The sequence below is a fragment of the Heliangelus exortis genome, chromosome 13, assembly GCF_036169615.1.
Source record: "Heliangelus exortis chromosome 13, bHelExo1.hap1, whole genome shotgun sequence".
Taxonomy (NCBI): Eukaryota; Metazoa; Chordata; class Aves; order Apodiformes; family Trochilidae; genus Heliangelus; species Heliangelus exortis.
This window is the reverse complement of record NC_092434.1, coordinates 3,414,268-3,436,187: the sequence shown is the minus strand read 5'-3', so window position 1 is coordinate 3,436,187 and position 21,920 is coordinate 3,414,268. Positions and strand designations below refer to the sequence as shown.

At 42.6% G+C, this 21,920-nt stretch overlaps 1 protein-coding gene across 3 annotated transcripts in view; it reads left to right on the top strand.

Annotated features, from left to right (window-relative positions):
• CMIP (c-Maf inducing protein) overlaps positions 1-21,920 on the top strand; it is a 128,762-nt gene that overhangs the window by 76,475 nt on the left and 30,367 nt on the right. For all 3 annotated transcript variants that reach the window (XM_071756640.1, XM_071756639.1, XM_071756638.1), the window contains 3 exons: positions 1,103-1,153; positions 18,412-18,573; positions 19,724-19,765. In XM_071756640.1, coding sequence (XP_071612741.1) covers positions 1,103-1,153; positions 18,412-18,573; positions 19,724-19,765 — 255 coding nt within the window. The remainder of the gene's footprint in view (positions 1-1,102; positions 1,154-18,411; positions 18,574-19,723; positions 19,766-21,920) is intronic.

Genomic DNA, 21,920 nt, shown 5'->3' with positions numbered 1-21,920 from the left:
TTGCCATTAGCAGTCAACTGAACCAGCATCAGGAAATAAAAACCTTTCTGTGTTGTGGATATTGAATACTTACCTGGAAAGGTGGGAGGGAAATCTGTTGAAGGTTGCTTTAATTTGCAAGGAGTATGTGGGGTTTAGCTGGTGAAGAGCCTCACCTTTTTTTAATTTTTTTTTTCTTTCTTTTTTTTTTGTGACAGATTCATGGGCTATCCTGTAATTTTCACTGATTGTGGAAAACATTTTGAATTCTAAGTAAAAGTGGCCCATTGGCAGCAACGAGAGAGAGCTGGGAAAGCCAAAGGGCATCTCTACCCACTCAAATATTTCCAGCCCATGTCACCTTGTTAAGGCATGCAGATTTACGTCACTGGAGCTGCTTTTTTATTTTTTGATACCGTGCCTTTTGACCTTTGGGAGTGTTGAACTATTCCTTCACACTGAGAATTTCTGGCAGCTCTGTTTAATAGGGACAAAAAGGGGTGATTGCAACATTTAATGCTGCAAAGAGGCTGTGTGCATGTAGCTGCAGGTCTGTGTCTGCTGGGCTTTTCGCTCTGTTCTGGTGTTGCTGAAGGAGTGAAGATGCCATTGGAATTGCTTTGGAGCCTGCTGAGGAAGAGGACAAGAAAAGGAAAATAGAGTATGGAAAAAAACCCACCCCTCCTAGTAAAATGTCAACCCATCTTCTTACTCTGTTCCTGATGATTAAATGTCCTATGGACAGTAAAAATCTGACTAAAACCTGATTGATATCTGGCAGGTTTTTCCACAATCTGCAGGTTGGACACTGTTTCATAGGAGTGAAATGTTTTCTAAGGCTTCGGTTCAGTATTTTTACATTTGCAGCAAGGTGTCTGTGTCACTGCTTTCCATGAAAATAATAAACTGGTTGTTAGAATATCAAGTTGTAGCTTCAAGAGAAGAGTTTCCCTCACTCTGAGGCTGGGGATGAAGGTACCAGGGTCATAGAGTTGAGAAGAGCCCTGTGAGTGCAGCCTCAGTGGTTTTAGGGCACACAGGAGTCATTTGCCTTGTTTTGGGTGGGGGAGCTGAAACACAGGGAGAAATTAATAATTGTGTTTGTCACTTTTGTTTGTTCCAGGCTGCCAACAGTTACCTGAGGGATCAGTGGTTCCATTCTTTGCAGTGGAAGGTAAGTGCTGCACTTCCTTCTCTGTCTCTGAGAAAACTTTTTATCGTTTTCCGTTCCTTACAGAAACTTGATCAGAATATGTGTGCAGTTTCCATTTGGCCATCTTATGAGTGAAGTGGAAAAGTTACCTTGTTATATAGCCCAGCTTGATCAATATGTGGTTGGATTTGAAAAGCAGACAGACAGTAGATCCACAGTTAAACAGTATTTAGATTAGATGGGCTTGATTTTATTCTATGAAATGCAATGTGTTACAGAATGTCTACGATGATCATATACTCTGTACCCTTGGGATACTTTGGGGTTTTGGGTTTTTTTCTTTTTTCCTTTTCTTTCTTCCCCTTTTCCCTTTTCCCTTTTCCCTTTTCCCTTTTCCCTTTTCCCTTTTCCCTTTTCCCTTTTCCCTTTTCCCTTTTCCCTTTTCCCTTTTCCCTTTTCCCTTTTCCCTTTTCCCTTTTCCCTTTTCCCTTTTCCTTTTTCCCTTTTCCCTTTTTTTTCTTCTTTTTCCTTTTTCTTTTTTTTTCTTTTCTTTCTCTTTTTTCTTCCTTTTTTTTCTTTTCTTTCTTTTCTTTTTTATTCTTTTATTTTTGTTCTTTTTTCTTTTTTCTCCCCTTTTTTTCCCTTTTTTCCTGAGAAACTAGGGAGAAAGGTTGTCTTTTAGAGTTGCTTATGCTAAGTAGCATCAATCTGTTCTGCATCAGTCTGTGTTTATGGTGTGGGATTCCCTGGATTTACAGGCAGTTTCCATTTCAGAAGTCTCTAGCCCTTTCTCATGTTCCCTGGGAACAATGGACTGATTGCCCTGAATGGGGGAAATGGATCACAGTGACAACACTGCCTCTCAAAAGCAACACATTCATCATCAAAACCTATAGCTGCTTCTGACCTTTGGATGAAATCTCTGTGGATCTTTGCAGCTGTTGTGGCCAGATGCTGAATATGGTTGTCCTCTCCTGTTTTGTGGTGGGAAACACAAGCAGTAGCTGCTTTTCAGCTCAGGACTTGCCTTCTGCAGGCTTTCAGAGCACTCAGCCAGGTTGCCTGTGTTGCTTATCAAGATTACAGCCTGCTGACAGCAACTGCCTCTGAAAATACAAGGAAGTCCCTCCCACCAAACTGGTTTCATCCTAGGGTTGGTTTTTTTTTTTTTTTTTTGATGGTTGCAAAATAGCTGTGTGGCAAAACTACAGTACTGTTGTGCTTGGTACAGCCATCAGCTGGCAGGTTCATATTTTGAGCCTGTCCTGGTTCTTATCAGTAAGAGCCAAGTGTTGAGATCTCCTTTTCCAGACCACTGGCATATTCTCCAGCCTGTTTCCCTGATTGCCTGGAATGGGACAGCAGAGCTGACAGCAGAAGGCTGGGCTGTGGCTCTAAATTTTGGCCTCTTGACAGAATCATTACTGTCAGCTTGATTTTTTTTTTTTCTTTTCCTTCTGCAACTCCTGAGGGTAACAAAGAGCTTAAAGCATGCAGAGACAGTATCTCTATGTGGCCATTATTTTCCCTCCTGCTTTGGCAGACAAGCTTGATCAGAGAAAGCACGGGCAGAAATGATGATGGAAATTCTATCTCACCCCCAACCTGGATGGCTGTGGTGCTAATGTGGTAGAAAATTGGGATCAGAGGTGTAAGTCTGAAAAAAAAAAAAAAAAAAAAAAAAGGCAACCTGGCTGCACCACCACCCACCCCATCTATTAAATTATGGAAAAAAAAAGCCTAGACAGAATGACCTGGCTTGCTCACATGCCTTTCAGTCATGGAGAGGGAGCTGTGCTCTGTGGGAGTTGTTTTTAAAGGAGCATTTCTTAAACTTTCCAATGCTCCTGACCAAGCCTCTCATTTTGGGAAACTCTGAGTAATTTAACTTATTGCAAAGCAGAATTTATTTTTGCTTCTTTGCTTCCTTCCCCACCCCCATTAAGCTTGTTTCTGAAAAACAAGTGAAACATTATCTTGATTTTGAAAGACCTTCCCTCCACCAGGAATAGCAAGTAGCTTTTTCCCATAAGCACAGTGATGGGGTTTAGTCACTGCCCAGGTACTTCATGCTAACAAATTCCTCTTTGCTAAAATGGAGATATTATTATTGCTTAATAGTTCAGAGGAAGAGCACCTGGTAACTTTCTGCTTCTTGGTTGATATTTGGCAGGTTTAAGTGAAATCACAGCAGAGCTAAGAGACAAGACAAGTGGTGTATCTGGAAGGAGAGTGGAAGAGCAGAGTTATGTGGTCTTAACTAGTGAAGTTTATCAGTTTACAAGCACCATGGTCTATGACTTTAGGAGCCAGGTGCCAAGGTTGATTTCACTCTATAAATTGTATGGTTTGATGATTAAGCAGGTAGTGAGGGAACCCACAAAAAAACAGGAAACCTATTCTTCTGGAATGGCTGATTTACACAAAGCACCAGCTGGCAGGGAGATCACTGCAGCTGTATTATAATTGGGTGGCTGTGCTGATGAGTGATATATTTGTCCAGTGGTCCTACAAATAATATTTCAAAACATTTCTGTGGGCATGTAGAACACAGAAGCAAACTGGTGGAGATAGCTCAAGCAGTTATTTAGGGGAAAACACTCAACTGAGGTGTGCTTGCTATTGTTCATAGTTTTGTGGTGGAGATTTTTAAGGGGTCCAACTGAACCCAGAACCCCATGTCCTAGGCATGAGATGTAGGTGGAGCAGGAGACCATCACTTGCCCTGCCCTGCCCAAACAAGGCTGGAGGAACCCATTTTACAGATGGCAAACTGGTATTCTGAGACATTACAGCAGTGGGGATTGCCCCCTTGATCTTAACAGGATTACTTAAATTATAGTTGTGGAAATAGATTCCTATTCTTTGTGTCCTTCTGGCTCCTTTGCTTGTGATTCAAGCCTTGGGAGGGAGGTGCTACATCTTGTCAGAGCTACCTGGAAAATGGGTAAGTCCAGTCATTAGGTTATTAAACAGGGAAGCTCTTTAGGTTCAGGCATAGAGTGGTTATCCTTTGGTCTTGTGTGAAGGTGCTAAGATCTGTGAGACAGCTTTTATGTGGTGTAGTTTTAAGGATTAACATGCTGTGGGAATTCAATTTGCCAGCCAGCACCCTGGAAATAATTTTTGTTCTAGAGACAAACATTGAAATAAAAATCAAGAATCATTTCTTTCTGCAGCCCCGAGAATAATAAGAGAGATGCTACAGATAAACAGAAATAAAAGAAAACCAAACACATAATTATGCATGTTTTAGATCCAGCTCCAAGAGGTTTTGTGTGTCATCCAACTAACTAGCTGTCAAGATGCTTACACAGCTTTTTAGATGCAGCTTTCTCCTTGAATGCTGTGCTCAGTGAAGACTGGATGTAGGATGTATGGATGTAGGGACAGACTGCTCCTGATGTAGTAATTTTCTCTGGGTTTTCCATTTCAAACCCTCCCCCTAAGGGTTGCTCATAATTCCCCATTTAATCTGGATATCAGTGTGTATCATGGCTCCTAAAGGATTATTGGCCACCTCAGCCTATTTATAGAATCCTGATTTCCTTAGGGTTATAGCTAAGCCAAACTATCTTTGTTCAGAGAATAAACAGAACATGTTAACAACTGCCCAGACCCTCAAACATAAACAAACCATTAATCCATTGTGTAAGGAATGTTCCTTTCAACCAAGGAGACTGGATTGAAACCATGATGTGTAATCTTTGGTATTTGGGAACTGATAAGTCATAACAGTGTATCAATAAAGATAAAACCACTTTCTGGGAATACACAGAGGAGAGTAACACATACAGTTCATTCTTTTTTTTGGATCTAGGCTAGGTACAGAGGTAACCAACAGCTTCTGTAGGGCAGGAATATAGCTGAGCTTGGCTTTGAGGGATGATGTGACCAGTAATTTGGGGATTAGCACAAATAAGTAAATATGTACCCTTGGCATTTTCCCAGACAGCATCCATCTAATTTCTTGCTTGTTTATATCTTCTCATCTTTGGAATGAGGGCTTTCTTTGTGTTTGTATGGTGCTGAGGTGGTATATTCTCTGAGAGAAATGTTGAGGCCTACTACACCACATGCTTGAGGTATTAGTTACTAAAAGATGCCCTTGACTGTTTTAGTACCATCTTGCACTTGAATTAAAAACACCAAAGAGGTGGTCTCCCAGAGGTCTTTAGGTTTTTTCTTAGGATATGGAGTACAGGTATAGATTTACATTGGTTGGGATGAATGCACCTGAGGGTGTAGAGGGGGCATCTTGTGTTTCCTTGCATGCTCGATACTAAACCCTGACCACCACCCCCACTGTGGCATGTGGGTTGCTTGTGTTTTCTGGTTAGCTGCATGATGCACCAATGAAATATGTCACTTGATAGCCTTTGGGGTATGTCCTGAATTGACACAATACAGAAAGAACAGACCCAGGTCTGCAGGAGAACATGACTCAGACTGAGCTGTGTGAGCTGCTGACCTGGATCTTCTCGAAAAGCTTGACCATACCCTGATTTTCCTCCTGATGTTCTTAACCAGTCCTCAACTGTCCCCTGATGTGTAGTGCTGCTTGGTTAGGGGTTTTACCCATCTGCTAGCAAGGATGGTGCAAATGTGTTAATTTTAGGACTGTTTAGCTTGGAAGGGACCTTGGAACATCATCTGGTCCTTTCCTGACCCATGCAGCCCTTTTCCTCGCCTGATGCAAGGTATGCTTTGAAGTTGTCTGGGGTTGCTGAGGGGCTGTGCAGCCAAGCTTTGAAGCCCCAAAGCAGGCAGAGTATTGACGTGTGGTCTCACAAGTGCTGAGTGGAGGGAGCAGTCACCTCCCTCATCCTGCTGCCTGTGCTCGTGCAGCCCAGCATGTGTACACAGCCCTCACTTGCAGTTGAAAATCACATTAGCTTTGTTTCAAAATCCATTTTCTCCACAGACATACCATGTTTTGATTCCCATGAATTGGGAAACTGGAACAATGCTGTCATTTGGGATTTGCAAACATTTTGCGTTGAATGCTAGAACAAGCAGTGTTGGACTTCGTTCAAAAACTTTAATTTTGGATTAATACTTCCCTGGTTACAGGCAGCCCTGTTAATTGCAAAGGGTTTGACTGTCATTTAAAGTCATACATGATCTAAACAATGAAACTCTCTGGTTTTTACCGTGTCCAGGTTATTAATTCCTTGCCCAATAGTATCAAATATTTTTTATACAATACCTGTGGGCGAGTATCAGCTTTTGTATTTAATGGTGAAAGTTCAGAAAGAGATATTTTTCTTTGCATTAAAATGGCAAAAAATTAAGTTGAGAGGAACTGTTCTCTAAAGTATGGTAAAGCCTTCCTCATGTAAAGCACCTTTACGGTTTTGTCACCATGGTGATGATTAAAAATAGTGCTGATACAGGAGTGGGGTTTATATAGAATTTAAATGATGACATTAAATAAATTTATAGCCTTAAGCCTCGGTAAATCATTCCTTAAAACTATGAGATCAGGAAAAAATCACGTTGGTTATGCTTAGAATACCCATGTCTGTCATTTGTATTTAATCACCTAATTTATGATCTGAGAGAGGAAGCTTTGATACCCTGTGACAAATCAATAGCCTTGTGCTGTACTGCAAAATGAAAATACTATTTGAAGAGCTCAGCAGTTTTTTGGTGTGGTAGTTCCTGGACTTCAGACCCTCTGTTTGGTGGTTACACAGCACATGCCACTGTAATAGTCTTGGCTGTTTCTTTGCTTTCTTGGGTTGCAAATCGGAGGCATTTTTACAGAATACAGAAATTCCAATTTTTTGTTATTTTGAGGTGAAACAATAAATAATTACCATACAATTAGGCCAGCAAGGTTGGGGTTTTTTTCCTTTGTATTTTTTCTTTCTGTACCTGTATATGAGTCAATAATATATTGATGGGAACCTAAGGTGTGAAATTAAGTTTTGCTTTTTAAACCCTCAAAGTTTTGAAAGCATTGTGGTCTTTGACAACTCATGAGTTTTGGAGATACTGCTTTGGTGGATAAAAGCAGGCCATGAAGTTTTTGGCTAGTGGCTTTAGTCTTCCTTTGGAATACACAGGTAGCAGCTGTGGGAACGAGTTCTTTATGGTAGCCAGAGCTCTGCAGGATTTTGAGCATCCTGGTGGAGTTTCAGACTGGACTGTATACTCCAAAGGGAAGAGATGCAGGGTCCAAGTGGTGTGTTAATGGATCTGTGTTGCAAAGCAGAGAAGCTGGTAGCAGTTAGAGCTTTCTGATGAGCATTGGTTGATAATAATGCCTGGTTTACATCTGAACAACCTCATTCAGGACCAACACCATGGAAATCTTGTTACACTTAAAGCCATTTATTTCCAAAATGTTTATTTTCTAATTGAGTACTCTCCTTCCCCTACTATTTTTTAAGAGCTGGGTGGGGGGAATAGGTTGGGGTGGTTTGGATTGGTTTGAAGGTTTTTTTGGTTTTGTTTTTTTGGCTTAAGGCATCTTCATGAGCACATAAAATCCATTTACTCTCTCCTTTTCCCATGCAAGTTTGATGGTCTCAGGCCAACTGTTATCAGAAATCACTTGAAAAATTTTGGCTTTCTTTTCTGTTGGTGAGATCTCAGTTTGGTGGAGGCAACTGTGCTGTCTCAGCAGAAAGGCAGCATTGATCTCACTTTGGGAAGTGGAAATGAATAGACGAAAACCAGACAAGATGTTGACAGAAAACTTTTGTTTGTTTGTTTGTTTTGTGAAACAGTGGTGATGTTTTAAGAACTGGAATGGGTGGACTGCTTCATTTTATTTTGAAGCTTTCACTGGCTTTGCATTAGGAAAATGCCTTGCTCTTTCTGGGGGACATTGGGACGTGCTCCTCCCAGAGGTAGGTGTGCAGCAGCTGATGGCTCTCTGTGCTTTGCTTAAGATGAATCACTTTAAATCTGGGAGCTGCATATCAGTGTCAGCACAGCACTTTGTCCAGCCCAAAGAGGCTCTCAGCAACATGCTGGGAGCCAGGCAGGATGTGAGCTGCTGCTCTGAGCTGCTCTGCCCTCACCCACCCCTATTCACAGGCAGTTTGGGTACCCATGGATGCCTCCTGCATTGCCAAACCAGGCATTTTTAAGGAGAGGACTCAAGCCAATTAATGGCCTGGTGGTGAAATCTGAGTACAGACTAGATAGTTATTTTCTATCTTGCTTTTTGAGCTAAGTCAGAACCAGCTCTGAATTTTCCCCTCTAGACTTGGAGGCTGTCCTATTCAAACTAATATTAGGTCTGAAGATAGAGGGGTGTCAAAAACAGCTGAATAAACAGGTCAGCGTGTTATTGTGTTCTTAGGTCTTGCTCTGCAGAGGGATAAATACAATTGCTGGAGCATTTTGCTGCTTAGGAATGCTGAACTGCTGGCAAAGAGGGATCCTTGGGTTTTGTCTTGGCGAATCGCTCCCCCGTGTTATCCAGGGCTGACCTTATGACTAAATTCAGTGTAATTCAGGACTTCCAGGTCATGGTGACCACTACTTTAACTAAATTACAACTTCTCCTCTATAGTTGTCATAATATAGAGCTGCACCACAGTTAGTTTCTCATTTAGGTTCCTAGCTGCAGAAAAATCTCTTTTTAGGAGATTTCCTGAAGACAGGACAAGACTGGTGGTAGCCTTTCCCAGGAGTGTAATTATCTTCCTTGCATGATGCATTGGGTGTGAAAGCCTAACTGGGAGCTGACACATGCTAAGTGCCTTGTTAAGCTGCTGTCTTGAGGCCCAGTTCTGCATTAAGGATGTTAAAAGGATTCTCATTGTCAGAAAACCTACATGAGCCTGAAGGACCAAAGGGCACTGTAGGTGATGCTTTAAATTTCTCTTTCATTTCTTGCCATTTTGTCCTTAAGTTTGTCTTCCAATATAATTAGTGTGTTGAGTGCATCATAGTATACATAATATATGAAAGGATTCTAAAGCTGCTGCTAACATCCACAGAAAAGCCTGAAACAGTCTGTTGCAAGTGTCACAGCCTCTTATCATCTGCCCTGGCTCTTGTTAGAAGTCACGTGCTCAGCTTCTCTGTCACACCTCTTTAGTCCTTTTTCCTAGAATAGTGATTGTTTTAAAAGTAGAAAAAGGACATCAGAAAACAAAATTCATTCATTCCCTTCCCATTCAGCTCTTCATTCCCCTCATTCAGTAGCCAGCACAGCTATTTACCATAGCCTGATCTCTGCTGCTCTTCACTGTAGTATTTAAGATGGGAATACCAGATTAGGCTGTGTGACCAGAGGCAATATCCACCGAGGACAACAGAGTTGTTGTGAGTGACTTAAATGCATCAGCAAGATGAGGTGGGCAGTGGTTTGGGTAGCACCCCAGTGATCTCTGATCGGCTGTGAGGATCTGGCCTTGGGATCAGAAATGCTCTGAGACTTCATTCAGTCTTGCAGGTCATGCAGCATTTTATAAACGAGAAGGAAAGCAAGCAAATTGCTGAGATTCAGTCACTTTTTGGTTGGTGAAAAAGTTGCAGGAGGTTTGGGGTTTTTTTGCTGATGTGATGCAATAAGATGTGATATAAAAACCAGGTAACAAAGTGATGGAATCATTTCAGGTGCAAATGTGGCTCTGAAATCTGATATCTCCATGTGAGAAACTGGGAAACTCCAAGCCCAGTGATTTGAAGACAGAAATTCCCAGCTTTTCCCAAGTCCCTTTTAAAATTCTTGCAGGCATCTCATTGGTATCCAGTTTCTGTGCCTTCCCTAAGGCTCTGCAGCAGCTTCTGACACAAACACGTTCCTCGAGCTCTGCACATCTCCCTTGCTGACGACATTGGTGATGCAGGTGCACAAGGGAGAGAAGCCAATTTCAATTTTTATAGTGTTGGAAGTGCTAGGAACTCAGCAAAATAATATGCTTGCAAAGAAGGAGAAAGCGAAACAGTTGGGTAAATGTTCAATTTTGAAGGTTTTGCTGACTAGCGAGAGGGGAAGAGGGTGGGAAAAGCTGAGGGTGCCCACTCCTAGCAGTGGAGAGTAATAGGTGACGTGGCTTTTTAATCTGGTTTGCATAAATGGGAAGAAATTATTGCTTAGTGTGCTACTCAGTGCTACCTAAGATTACTGGCATTTCCCAGAAAACAGAAGGGGAAAGGATTCTGTTTAGGAGATATCTTGTGTTAACAGTGTGTAGCGTTAGTAGCCACTTAATCTCAGTTTGAGGTAATTTCTCAGGTGGCAGAGTTCTTTCAGAGTTCTTACGTGCCTGAGATTACCGGCATGTGTTTTGCAGCCTTGCAGATGAGGCAACGTCCTGCTTTCCTGGTGATGAGCAGCTCTCTCGTGCCTGAGTGGGATCTGAAGGGTGTAGTGTCAGAGTGCAGGGGTTTCTGCACAGCAGGTATGCTGCCTGGCTGTTCTCCACCGTGGTCTTGCACACAGCTTTTTCTTTGGTAGACCTGGGCAAAGTGCAATGATAAGATTGTGCATGTTCTTTTTTTTTTTTTTTTTTTTTTTTGCCTACAAACCATCTCTGCAGTGGCAAAGTCATTTATTCCCACTGCAGGCTGCGAGCTGATGGGTATCAAGGACTAAGCTCCACAGACACAGCCATCATCCCATCATCTGTGGAATATGAAGTGTATGAATGTGAAGGTATTAGGAGCCTGAGTCAGTTCAGGTTGGTGTCAGAGGCAGTCCCTAATGCAGTCAGTAATGTTAGGACTCTGCGCAAGGACCTCATCTAGTTTGGCAGCTGATGTCACAACACTGTCTGCTGCTTTCTGTTCCATGCACGCTCAACTCCACAGCCATGCAGTGTCTGCTAAAGGTTATTTATTTAATACTATTCCTCCCCTCCCCCCTCATGCACTGCAATGCAGTTAGTCCAGTGAAGGTTTTGGAAAATGTAGAGAGTACATGGTACACATGTTCCTGCTTTTCGTCCAGTAGTCTGCTTTTTTTGTTGTGGGGTTTTTTTTCTGTTTTTTTAAATGGAACATGATTTTGCTGACTCCAGCTCATACAGCGTAATCTCAAAGAAGGGAGCACGTCAGACTCACACCCCTCTGGAAACTGTGGGTTGTGCCAGAACACTGAGATCCCAGCGTCCAGACAGTGTCCATGTTGAGCATGTTCTGCTCTGGGAGAAAAGGGCCAAAAATGCTGCAGCAGGCAGCAGTGAGCCCTGCAAGAGGAGGAGGTAGTTGTGCCTAAACATGTTTGAAACCTTCTGCTGATGACTCAGAGGCTGTTGATGTGCCTTAGATCAAGCAGGGTGTCTGGCCCCTGCCCTAACTCTGTGAATTCAGCAACCTTTATGTGAAGGTTTTTCACTCTCATTCTGAGTTTAAAGCAGCACGGGAGGGTTTGTAAACCCCACAAACGTGCAGGTAGGGAAGGTTTTTCCTGTACATGTGAGACAAATGTACTGAAGTTGTGCAGGTTTCTTCCTCTTGCCCAAGATCAGGAGGAAAAGGTGTCGTATGAATTTGCCTTCAAAAAACCCACAAAACCAAACCAAAACAAAAATCCAACCCCCATGGACAACGTGTTTTGAAATATTTCTTTGGGGGAGACGTTACATAGGATTTGTGGGAGGTGTTACATAGGGTTTGTGGGAGATGTTACATAGGATTTGCAGCCCAAGATCAGAGCTGTGTCTCTCCCCAGGCTTTTTGCAAGTAAGGAGTGGTTTGTGCTTCTGCTGGAGACCTCTCTGCAGTCATAGGGAAATTCCGCATAGCCAAAGCAACATTAAAAACAAACCCCAGCTTGGCTCTGATACGAAAAATACGGAACAGCAGTCGCTGTGTGCAGGATGAAAGCTGATGTTTTGCCAACCTGAAGTGTAAAGCTGGTGCTGGAACTGGGGCCTGAAGAATTAGGAGTGTTTGCCAAAAGGAAATGGAAGCAGGGATGGAGGGTTTCGGGGAATGCATCAAAGTCAGCCGTGCCAAAAAATGTCTCCCCTGTGGACAGGTCTGATTATGGCAGTAACCACAGCAGCCCATGCAAAGTGCAGCTGGAGCCACAGTTGGACTTCTGCATTTTCTAGCTGGGGAAACATCTCCAGTGCATGGCCAAGGGAGAGTTGGGGTTGGCTCAGCCAGCTGTGTTCCTGCATCCTAGTGACCCAAGGGCTGTATGCAGGGCTTTGGGAGAAGTTCACCAGCAAAAACAAAGCCTGGTTTCTCTGCCTGGTAGGGGGAAGGGGTACTAAAGATAGTCTGTTTCCTCCCCTCTTAGGGGTCTAGAAGGAAGCCACAATTTTTAAGTTGCTTTCAGTTTTTGGAGGCACACACACTATGTTTGCGTGCAGGTTTGTCTTCAGCGGAACCCATAAATTTAAGACCTGCTTGCCCAGTATTTTTAGTTTTCTGTTTTCCCTTGGGTTGACTGTCCTTCCTTTCCAGTCAACTCCCTTGTTGCTGAAGGTTTTCTTTGCCATAGTTTTGAGCAGATCAGAGAGTGGTAGCCCAGAAGGATGGTCAGTCAGGTGACAGCTGTGTGCAGTGGAGGTGGATGTATCTCCTGTATATATAGTTAGATATATAATACTCTTTGGGAGTGAGTTCTTTAGTACATTAATGTCACAGCTGCCCAGTGTCATGCTGGGAGATGAGTGAGGAAGCTGCCCTGGGAGCCCCCTGCTCCCACTTTGCACTTCTTGGCCCAAGCAGAAATGTTTTGTCCTTTTAAAATTTTGTTTATTTCAGCATTCTCTTACTTCGCAGTGGTACTGTCCTAGTGGTATCAGAGCAAAGGACAAACTCTGTGCTTGTGGGAACTATCTGTGTGGTTGTTCCAGCTTATGCATTAGTAACAGCTGAACCCACATCACCACTCACTGAACCCATTGAACTTGGCCAAATTTAAAAGAGCACTGAGTCTTTGGGGGTTCTTCTCTGGGTTAGCCAGACTTGGCACAAAGTGGTAGACACTGGAGGGGGAAAAAAAAATAGGTGAACAAATGTAGGCTGAAAAAGGAGGTGGGAGATGCACACCTTAACAGGGTATCAACACTCAGCTTGATTGCTACAGCCCCCATGCATGTTGCTGGTGGTTTTACTTGGGGCTGCCATGGTCTAGCAATTAGCATGGAGGGCTGAGAATCAGAAGACCTCAGTTTTGCTCTAGTCCTGACTTGCTTTATGACCTCAAGGAAATTACCTGAGTTTTCTTGCTCTGTGTCTCCTTCTTGCCTTTAATCATCAAGACTGTGAGCTGCTCAGGCAGAGACTGTCGTTTGATATATTTATTCAGGGCAGAGATTCATGCAATAAATAATGGCAGTTTCATCAGGGTGTTTTTTTATATGAAATGGCAAAAAATGAAGTGGTATTCAGACCTTATCTGAGCAAAATGAGGAAGTGTCTAGCTTATAACACGTCCCTCAGTTATCTGGCCTGTGGCAAGGAGCTTGTGGGCAAGCAAGCTTCAACCAACGTGGTTGCATTCTGAGAGGCAACTGAAGCAGAGAAGTTGGTGCATTCAGCATTTAGCACGGGGTAAAATGAAAAATATAAAAAACATCTTGACCTGAAAACATGGCAGAGTGCAAAAGTTTGCTGCTGCAGCTATTTTAGAGAGCAGAACATTAGTGTTTCTGTGCAAAACCTTCAGGTCAGGAAGAGTTTGCAGGATGAAGTCCACGGTTTGGAAAAGTTTGTGTAAAGTTCTGGGAATGCCACGCTGTCTTAGATTTCATGAAGGTAATGAATTAATAGACCAAATGCCAGCAGGTGGTGCTCAAGAATACACCGTTCAGATCTTTGGCTTTGTGGGACCAGCCATGCATGTGTGGTGAAGATCACAAGCACCTCTTCCTGTTTCCTTACGCTGTGTTTTAACAAAATGTTCTGTGGCGGCGGAGAAAACTCTTCCTGTGTCTGCTCTTTGGGTTTTTTGGCCTTCTCTGTCCATTTGTGTCGAGCGAGAGGCACCTCCATTTCAGTTTTACATAAGTGCTGTTAACATTAAACTGTAACACTAGCTCAGCTCAGCCATCCCCGCAATGAGCTGGGGGGAGGACCTCTGTGCGGGAGGGTGACCTTTTCCCTTTTGCTGGAACTGCCCTGGTTGCTCAGCAAGAAATAAACAATTGCTGGCACAGGCAGCCCTCAAAAGTCAGTGTACGTTCCTGCAGTAGCTCCAGCTTCTCCAAGAAGTGATTAGTTGTGTGCTGCTGCATCCTAAGGGGCAGGGAGCTAGAATGTAACAGGCAATTAATTTTTTTAATGTAATGAAGATAAGTATTTGCTGATGGGAAGACAGGTTGCCCAGGGTACAGAATGTTTCCTGGCGGCCAGGAGCAAAGCAGGGATGAAACTTGGTCATCAAGAAGGCTAACTTCATCTTGGCCTTTTTGGATCAGGTGTGCTGGCTGCTCAGAGATGTTCCTGTCACAAAAAGTCTTGCTGGGACTGAAAAAGGCAGTAGTTCCATGCCTTCCAATTTTGTGCATTAGAGTCTATTTTTCTTAGATGTCAACTACATCAGTGTTATCGTTCTCGTCCAAGGAAGTATGAGCAAGGGCTGCAGGATGAGGCCATTATGGGACAGAAAAACATACAAAAATGTTACTTTAAAAAGCTCTCCCGAACTTTCTGTTCACAGCAGTGTTCAGGAGTTTCTGAGCACTGATGTCAAAACCTACTGCTCACAGATTTATGTCACATTTGCTTGCTTAATAACACTGGAAAAGTAATTTTTCACATGTGGACTTCAGTTCTTCCTCCTTGCCTAAAAGAGGGTTGAGACTTGTGTCCTTGTGTTTCTGCAAGAGTTAATTAATTAGAGTGATTGGAGAATGAAGGATGCCCTGTCAGTTTCACTTATTTCCCACATTCCTTCTTCTGGATACTTATTATGTTCAGTGGTTTTGCTTTTCAAGTCAGCAGAGCAAGATTTTGGGATCGTGTTTGCCGTGTGGTTCTGGCTGGTCAGTGACCGGGAGGGTCAAATTCCAAATTGGTATGGGTTATTTTCACTCACATAAATTGTCTCAGGAACTGCTGTTTTTAGGGCAATCCCGATGAAACCGTCTAATGTTTTTCTTGTACACTCTATTAATGATAAATGTGTATTTTCAGCAACTGAAGGCATCTTTTACACCAACATCCAGGGGGAACCAACTCCTGGTGTGTGTTGACACTCCTGTTAGCTGAGAGGTGTCTTTACCAGGCAGCTTTGCTGTTGAGCTCATGAGTGATTGTTTCTCCTTGCCCCAGTGTCAGCACAGGTAGAATGGAGCAGATGGCTTGGTGTTGGCTAAATGCTTGCTGATACACAGCAAATTGCTTCTGTAACCCACTGATAGGTTTCAAGCTTTAATTGAGGCTTTCAGCACGGCGCTCAACACTGAAAAGCATTCTGCTGAGAAAAACAGCAGCGTAACCATGGGCAAAGGTTCAGGATAGCAGAGTTCAACCCTCTTGGGGATGGTTCCTCTCTTTATTTATTTATTTCCTGCTGTTTTCCCACCATCATTCAAGGCTTCTGTAATGTGGCTTGCAGATTACGGCTCAGTAGATCAGTGTGGCGCAACCCTTTGTGCTGAAAATGTGAAGCAGAGACTGATAAGTTTGGATTTTCAGCTTGTGGCAGGCTCAGTGTTTTTTCTGCCAAGGTAGCTGTCCCCTGATGCTCCCTTTGAGTCACCGTCTGCCTGGTGTGAGCAGCAGCTTTTGTAAGTCTCCCTTGCCTAGCAAGGACTGCAGCTTCTGCTGTCTTTTCTTTTTATGTCCATCAGCATCATCAGAATTTTAATTTTTAATGGACATCTGTAAAAGGGAAAGGAAATTTCCCTTGCTTCTCTCTCCCCTCCCCTCCCCCCTTCGCCCCTGCAGGCAAGAATGGATTTGACAGCAGCAGAAAGATATTTGTGGTGAGGTTGTCTGAGCAGTGTCCTGTTGGGCAAGAAGGTTTCCTTCAGCAGCTGTCCCTTAGGCTGAATTTGATGCTCTCTGAAATCATGTTGTAGCTCACCCAAGTAAGGGGCTGCCCAGAGCAGGCAGGGATACAATGACCTAGTGGTCTTGCTCTCGTGCTTCCCCTTCCCCCCAGCTTTTTATCCAGCTTTGGATTCTGCTTTGGAGTTCATTTCTTCATAGGACAGGAGCAAGGAATAAATTTCAATGTGGAAACTGTATTTGTTGAGCTAGCTTTGTTTCATGTCAATTAGTCAGAAAAGAATTGCTTCAAGTTACAAAGCTGCCTGGTTGGCTTTGAAGTTTCATTTTATTTGGTGCTGCTCTAGCAAAGACCCTAAATAAAATGGAACTGCATGAATAAGAGAAATTAAACTTTTATTATTCAAGTTTCCTAAAGGTCCAAGAAATCTGTGATGATGGTTGAAGTAGTGCTGGTAGCTTAAAAATGCTGGTGGACCCTCCCTGCCCCAAGGAGCTCAGAAGCACAAAGATTTTTGTTCAATTCTGAAATCCCAAACACATTTGACAGTATCCACAGAGCATGTTTTTATGTTCTTTTAGCTTTTCAGTGTCTTCAAATGCACTGAAAATGTGAAATACTGCCAGCGTGCTTTTGTACTTGCGCGAATTTAATTAAAAAGATAATTGGATTTATTTGTTAGCCCAGTGCCACCCTGCTCTCCCCCTTCTAACAGCGTGGACAAACCCAAGGCATCTGAAATGGGTATTTTCTGTATTGTTCTCTCTTGTGTTAGGGATAGGGTACTGAGGTGGCTGTGTTTTCTGTTGAGCGTTGGCTCTGCTGCCAGGGTGGGAAGGAAGCAGCTGATAAGCAGAGAGCCAGCCTGGTCAGATGGTTCCTGCAGGGGCTGCCCTGGGTGACTGGAGGGGGAAATGCCATGTAGCAGGAGAGCTCCAAAAACAAACCAAACCCAAGCTGGCCAAGCCCTTTGCAAAGTCCTCTGCCCTTATTACACTGACCATGCCCAACCCGAGGCGTGCAGCCGAATCCACACGCTGCACGACACAGGCAGGTTTTTTTTTTGGCTTTTTTTTTTTTTTTTTTTTTTTTTTTTTTTTTTTTTTTTTTTTTTTTTGTTTCCCTGGAAATGCTCCCAAGGAATGCAAGATCCATTTTTAGTGCAAAACATTGATGTTTTCATGTAAACAGAGAAATGCCCAGCCCATGTCGTTTAATAAACCTGAGGCTGTATCCAGACTTCTTGGCATCCCTTTGAGCAGAGGACCAGATTCGCAGGCAGAGAGGAGCACGGGGCATGTGAACTGAACAGAGAGGCTGCAGTCCTGGTGCTTGCTCGCAGGTTGCTGCCGGCAGAGCTTCTGCCCTGCCAGCTCCCTGGCTGTCGGCTGCCTCCAGCCCTGCCTCCAGCACTCCCTGCTTTGCCAAAGCCTCCCCTGGTTCCATCCACACTTCGTGCTCTCACTGGGAGTGGCGTTTTGACGCTCATCGTCGTTTCCTTGGACTTGTAGAGTTTCACCAAGCCACCTCTGGGAATTGGTGTGAGGGTGGATTTTCTCTAAAGAGTACTATTTATAATACAGAGCAGCCTCTGTTCCAGTCTTTTGTGGCAGCATGGCTGCTGAGGAGGTAAGAATTGTCTTGTTTATCCAGCTGTCCTGCGGATGGGTCAATCCTTGAAGTAGCTTGGGCATGGCCAGGAGTAAGGCAGGGGCTTGCAGAGGACTGGGACAGATGGGATTAGGCAGCCAGGAATGCTTTTCTTGAGAGTGGAAATGCTGTTGTGTGGAAGAGTTGGAGACTTTTCAAGTTAGTTTCTGTTACGACTGGAAGGTGACAATGCAACATTTCAGGTTTAAAAAAAAAAAAATCCTGTCGGTCTACTGGACTCTTTTCACTTTGAAATTGATTTTAATTCTTTTGAATTTGAATTCACTAATTAGCAATGTAGAATAAAATGTCTGTGGCATGATGTTGTGATGGCCTCTCTTCTCCCTTTCTTAATGACTAATTCCCTTTTAAAGGACCTACAGTTTGGAAACAGTGTCATAACAGGTATGTTATTAGTCTGAGGTAAAAGGTCTTTGCAAGAGGAGATGATAAAAAGCAAGATGCTCTGAAGCTTAAAAAATCCTTTACTTTAAAATTTAAAAAAAGGGAGTCACAGTTTTCCATTGCTTCCACAATAGAAACTGGTTTTGATGTATGAGGTTAACTTTCCATTCAAATGTTTTAAGTGTAGCTTTTCAGCAAACAAAAAAGGCAGAACTCAAAATACAAAGCAGCCCACTTGACGGTTGCGTGTAGGACGCACATTTCCACTCAGGATTTTTTTATTTTTTTTTTTCAAGGAGTTTATGGTGGTATCAGTGTGACCTTTTCAATTTTCTTCCAGAAAAAGATTTACAAGTACAAGAAGGTGCTCAGTAACCCCGGCCGCTGGGAGGTGGTGTTGAAGGAGATCAGGACGCTGGTGGACATGGCACTGACATCTCCCCTTCAGGATGATTCCATTCACCAAGCACCACTGGAGATTGTCTCAAAACTGCTCTCAGAGGTATGACCTCAGCAGTGCTCATGCAGGGAACTTTTACATTTAGATGAGATGAACAGTTAAAAGTTTGTGGGTGGGTTTTATTTTAACTTGGGCTGTCAAAATTCTGCCTTTGAGTATACTCGTGACTTCTGCTGACTTATGTGGAATTTGTACTTGCTGGGGAGAAGGAGAATTTGACCCATGCTAAGTAGATTTCTAAAAACAAAACACACTTGTCTTGAGTTTTGGGGGGTTTTTTTTTGGTTTTTTTTTTTTTGTTCATTAGTTATCATAAATTTATTATGGGTCTGGTATATGTCTTATTTCAAGTCAGTGGTAAAGCTCCCCTTGGCTTCTAGTCCACTGGCTTTGTCTGTATGACCAATAATTCTTGTAGCATTATAACAATAAATTCATTGTGCAGCTATTTTATTATTACCAGTTCTGTCAAAGAAAAATATTTTCCTTCTTCAGAGGTATCTATCTTCCTTTTATAGCATCTATTTCCAATACTTAACTTTCCATAGATGGGAAATGTAAGCCAAGCAGGTTTTTCATGTCTTAGTTCTGATGTGTAAAGATTTGTGATAAGCAAAAAAAAAGTTGCTAGCTATTTTTCTTGCAGTAGGCCAAGCTCTTAGCAGCTCACAGCTTTGAATGGATAATGCTGCTGAGAAAGCCAAAAGCAAAATCTTAGGCATAGGTGGTAGCATAGGTGGCTTTCAGTAAATTTGAAGAAGTTGTTTCAGGAAAACTGCAGCAATTAGCTTACTGTCAACACATGATTATATGATATACAACAGCACAACAATTATTTTATTAATTTTCTTAGAAATATATTGGCTGTCTTAAGATTTTTAAGAAATATATTGCTAGCTTTGATTTTCCAGCTGATGGAGACCTACTGTGGCATCCTGGTGTTTGTATGCTCTGCTCTTATGGTTGGGGTGGCTTGAGTCTGGAGAGAACAGAAGCTTTCACAGCCCCTCATAGTAGATAATATACCACCTTATTTAAGACAATGCTTTTAATTTGATAATTTCTTCAACTAGACCATTGCAATCTTGAACCTTTCTGCTTGTGTCTAATGGTAGCTGAGAGCACTCTGTGTGCTGATGTGCCAACTCAGAGTGCTCTTTGCTCATTCACTTCTTCTGTTCAACTCTTTCAGAACAACAACTTAACCACTCAAGACCACGAGAGCATTATTGTGGTGAGTATCTGTTAAAATGAGGACAACTCTGTATTGTTTGATAACACTTCTGTTAACGTTTGCTTCTGCCTCAGTGAAGTAGGGCAATATGAAAACATTTCCACTAATGCTGGTGAACTAAGGCAGAATCAAAACCATTTTTAGTTCTACTGTTTTTTGTGTGGCTTTGTCATTCTTCTTGTCTTGTTTCATAGATGAGTAACAATAATTTCCTTGTGTGCTTATATGAAATAGCACAGCACATTGAGGGTTAATTCTCTCCCAAAATGGCCTCCTTACCAGGCTACACTATGCAATGTTCATATCTATATATGTACTTTAAATAGCCAAAAAACATCATTTCCAGATGTGCCCTATAAAACCCTTAGGCTTAATAGTTTCCTGAGGGGCTAATGCTGCCATATACAGAATGTCTTCATTGCTGATGGTATGTGAGCAAGTGATTGTTTTTCTAAGTGTGGGTATGGGTATATGTCACTGCAGTTTAACCCCCTGCTTGCTTGATTTATAAAAATACCCTCTTCAACTTTTTTTCTTTCCTGTAGGTTGCATTTATTTAGACATAGAAATAAGTGAATCAAATGGCTGTGCAACAAAATTTAAAATCTTAACAAATTACCAGTGGGGTGAAACTTGGTTTCCCATCACTTTAATTTAATTGCAGTCACTGGCAATTTCCAGGAGTTTTTCCCAGTAATCTAATCTGGAGCCATCACTACTACCTGATTGTATCACATCATCTCTGTGACTCTTTCTGGAATGAGAAGGTGGCATGCAGCTGCCAGGAGGTGTGAATTATGTTTTAACTGCTGCTTAACATACCACTTTAGTTGGAATCAGTCACCGAGATAAGTTTAATTTACTTTTTTTTTTTGAGATCTGCAACAGCTTTCACTTTACTCTAGTGCCAGGGGTAAAATTCAGTCCTCCAGGCTGTTTTGGGGGAAGGGTTTTTTTTTCAAATAAAAGAAGTAAGGTGGCCCTGCTGTGAGGAGGGAAGCTGAAAAAGGTGGCCTTCAAAGGTCCTTTCAGCATACCTTATTCAGCAGTGATGGGTGGTGGCTTCTTCAGTTCAAGTCTTGCCCTTTTGTAGGTTCTGCCTGAACCAGTAAGAAGGCAGTTTCTGGGCATTCAGAGCTAACTGCTAATGCTGTGTATTTATGTAGTATCTTAAAAGTAGGCAGTGATTTGCCAGACCAGTGCAACCAACTTTCCTTCTCTAGATGGTGCTGGAGCAGATTAATATTAGGATTTATCCTTTCCTGGAAAAGAGGCACGTGTTGCCCTAAGAGGTCAAGGCCAGAAAGCAAGTTTCTGGTTAACTGCAGCATACAGGAGGAGAACACAGAGTGCATTCATGCTGTCACTCTTCCACACTGATGGTACAGGTGGAGCTGTGACTTGCTAGACAATGTCAGTTGTGGTCATTCCCTAAATGCAGTAAGGATTGGGCTGGAACAACAAAGCTCATCTTTCCTAGGCTGACAACCAGGCAGTTACATCCCTGATGTACAGGACAAGTGTAAACACTTGGTGATTTTGCAGTATATGGTTCCTGTGGTTTGACAGGTCCTATAAATAAAACACTCCAAAAGCTGGATTCAGGGGACAGCATCAGTGAGTGAGGATATTGTAGTTCCACTGAGCCATGTTGTGTTCTCCATCAGTCAGACTGTTGCTGGACCACCACCAGAGGAAGAGTGAACAGTTGCAGCAAGGTGGCACAGAATAATGAGCAGAAACTTCACAAATGCTATATGTAACCAAAACAGAGCTTTGCAGTTGTGCTTGGGTTTCATTGTTAAAATTCACACTAATCTTGACCTGTTTGTGAAAATGGCTATTGTGAAACGTGGTCATTGCAAGCAGCCTCACCAGGACTGAAATCCTTAAGGTGATGAGAGGGAGAGCAAAACCAAAGCAGGCTGCCTTTGTAAAACTCCCAGTGCCATCCAAATGAAATATCTGGTGTTCAGTTGCTTAATACAAAATGTCCTAGCTGCTGTGTTTAGAGTCTTGCTTTGAAGTGGGTACTGGGAATCCCTTTAGCTCAAGACTGGAAAAGCCTGAAGGCACCATCACATAGAGAGAATACATTGTTCTAGGACCATTTTCTAATGTACAGAGGAAGTAACAACAACATAAGTTCATTACA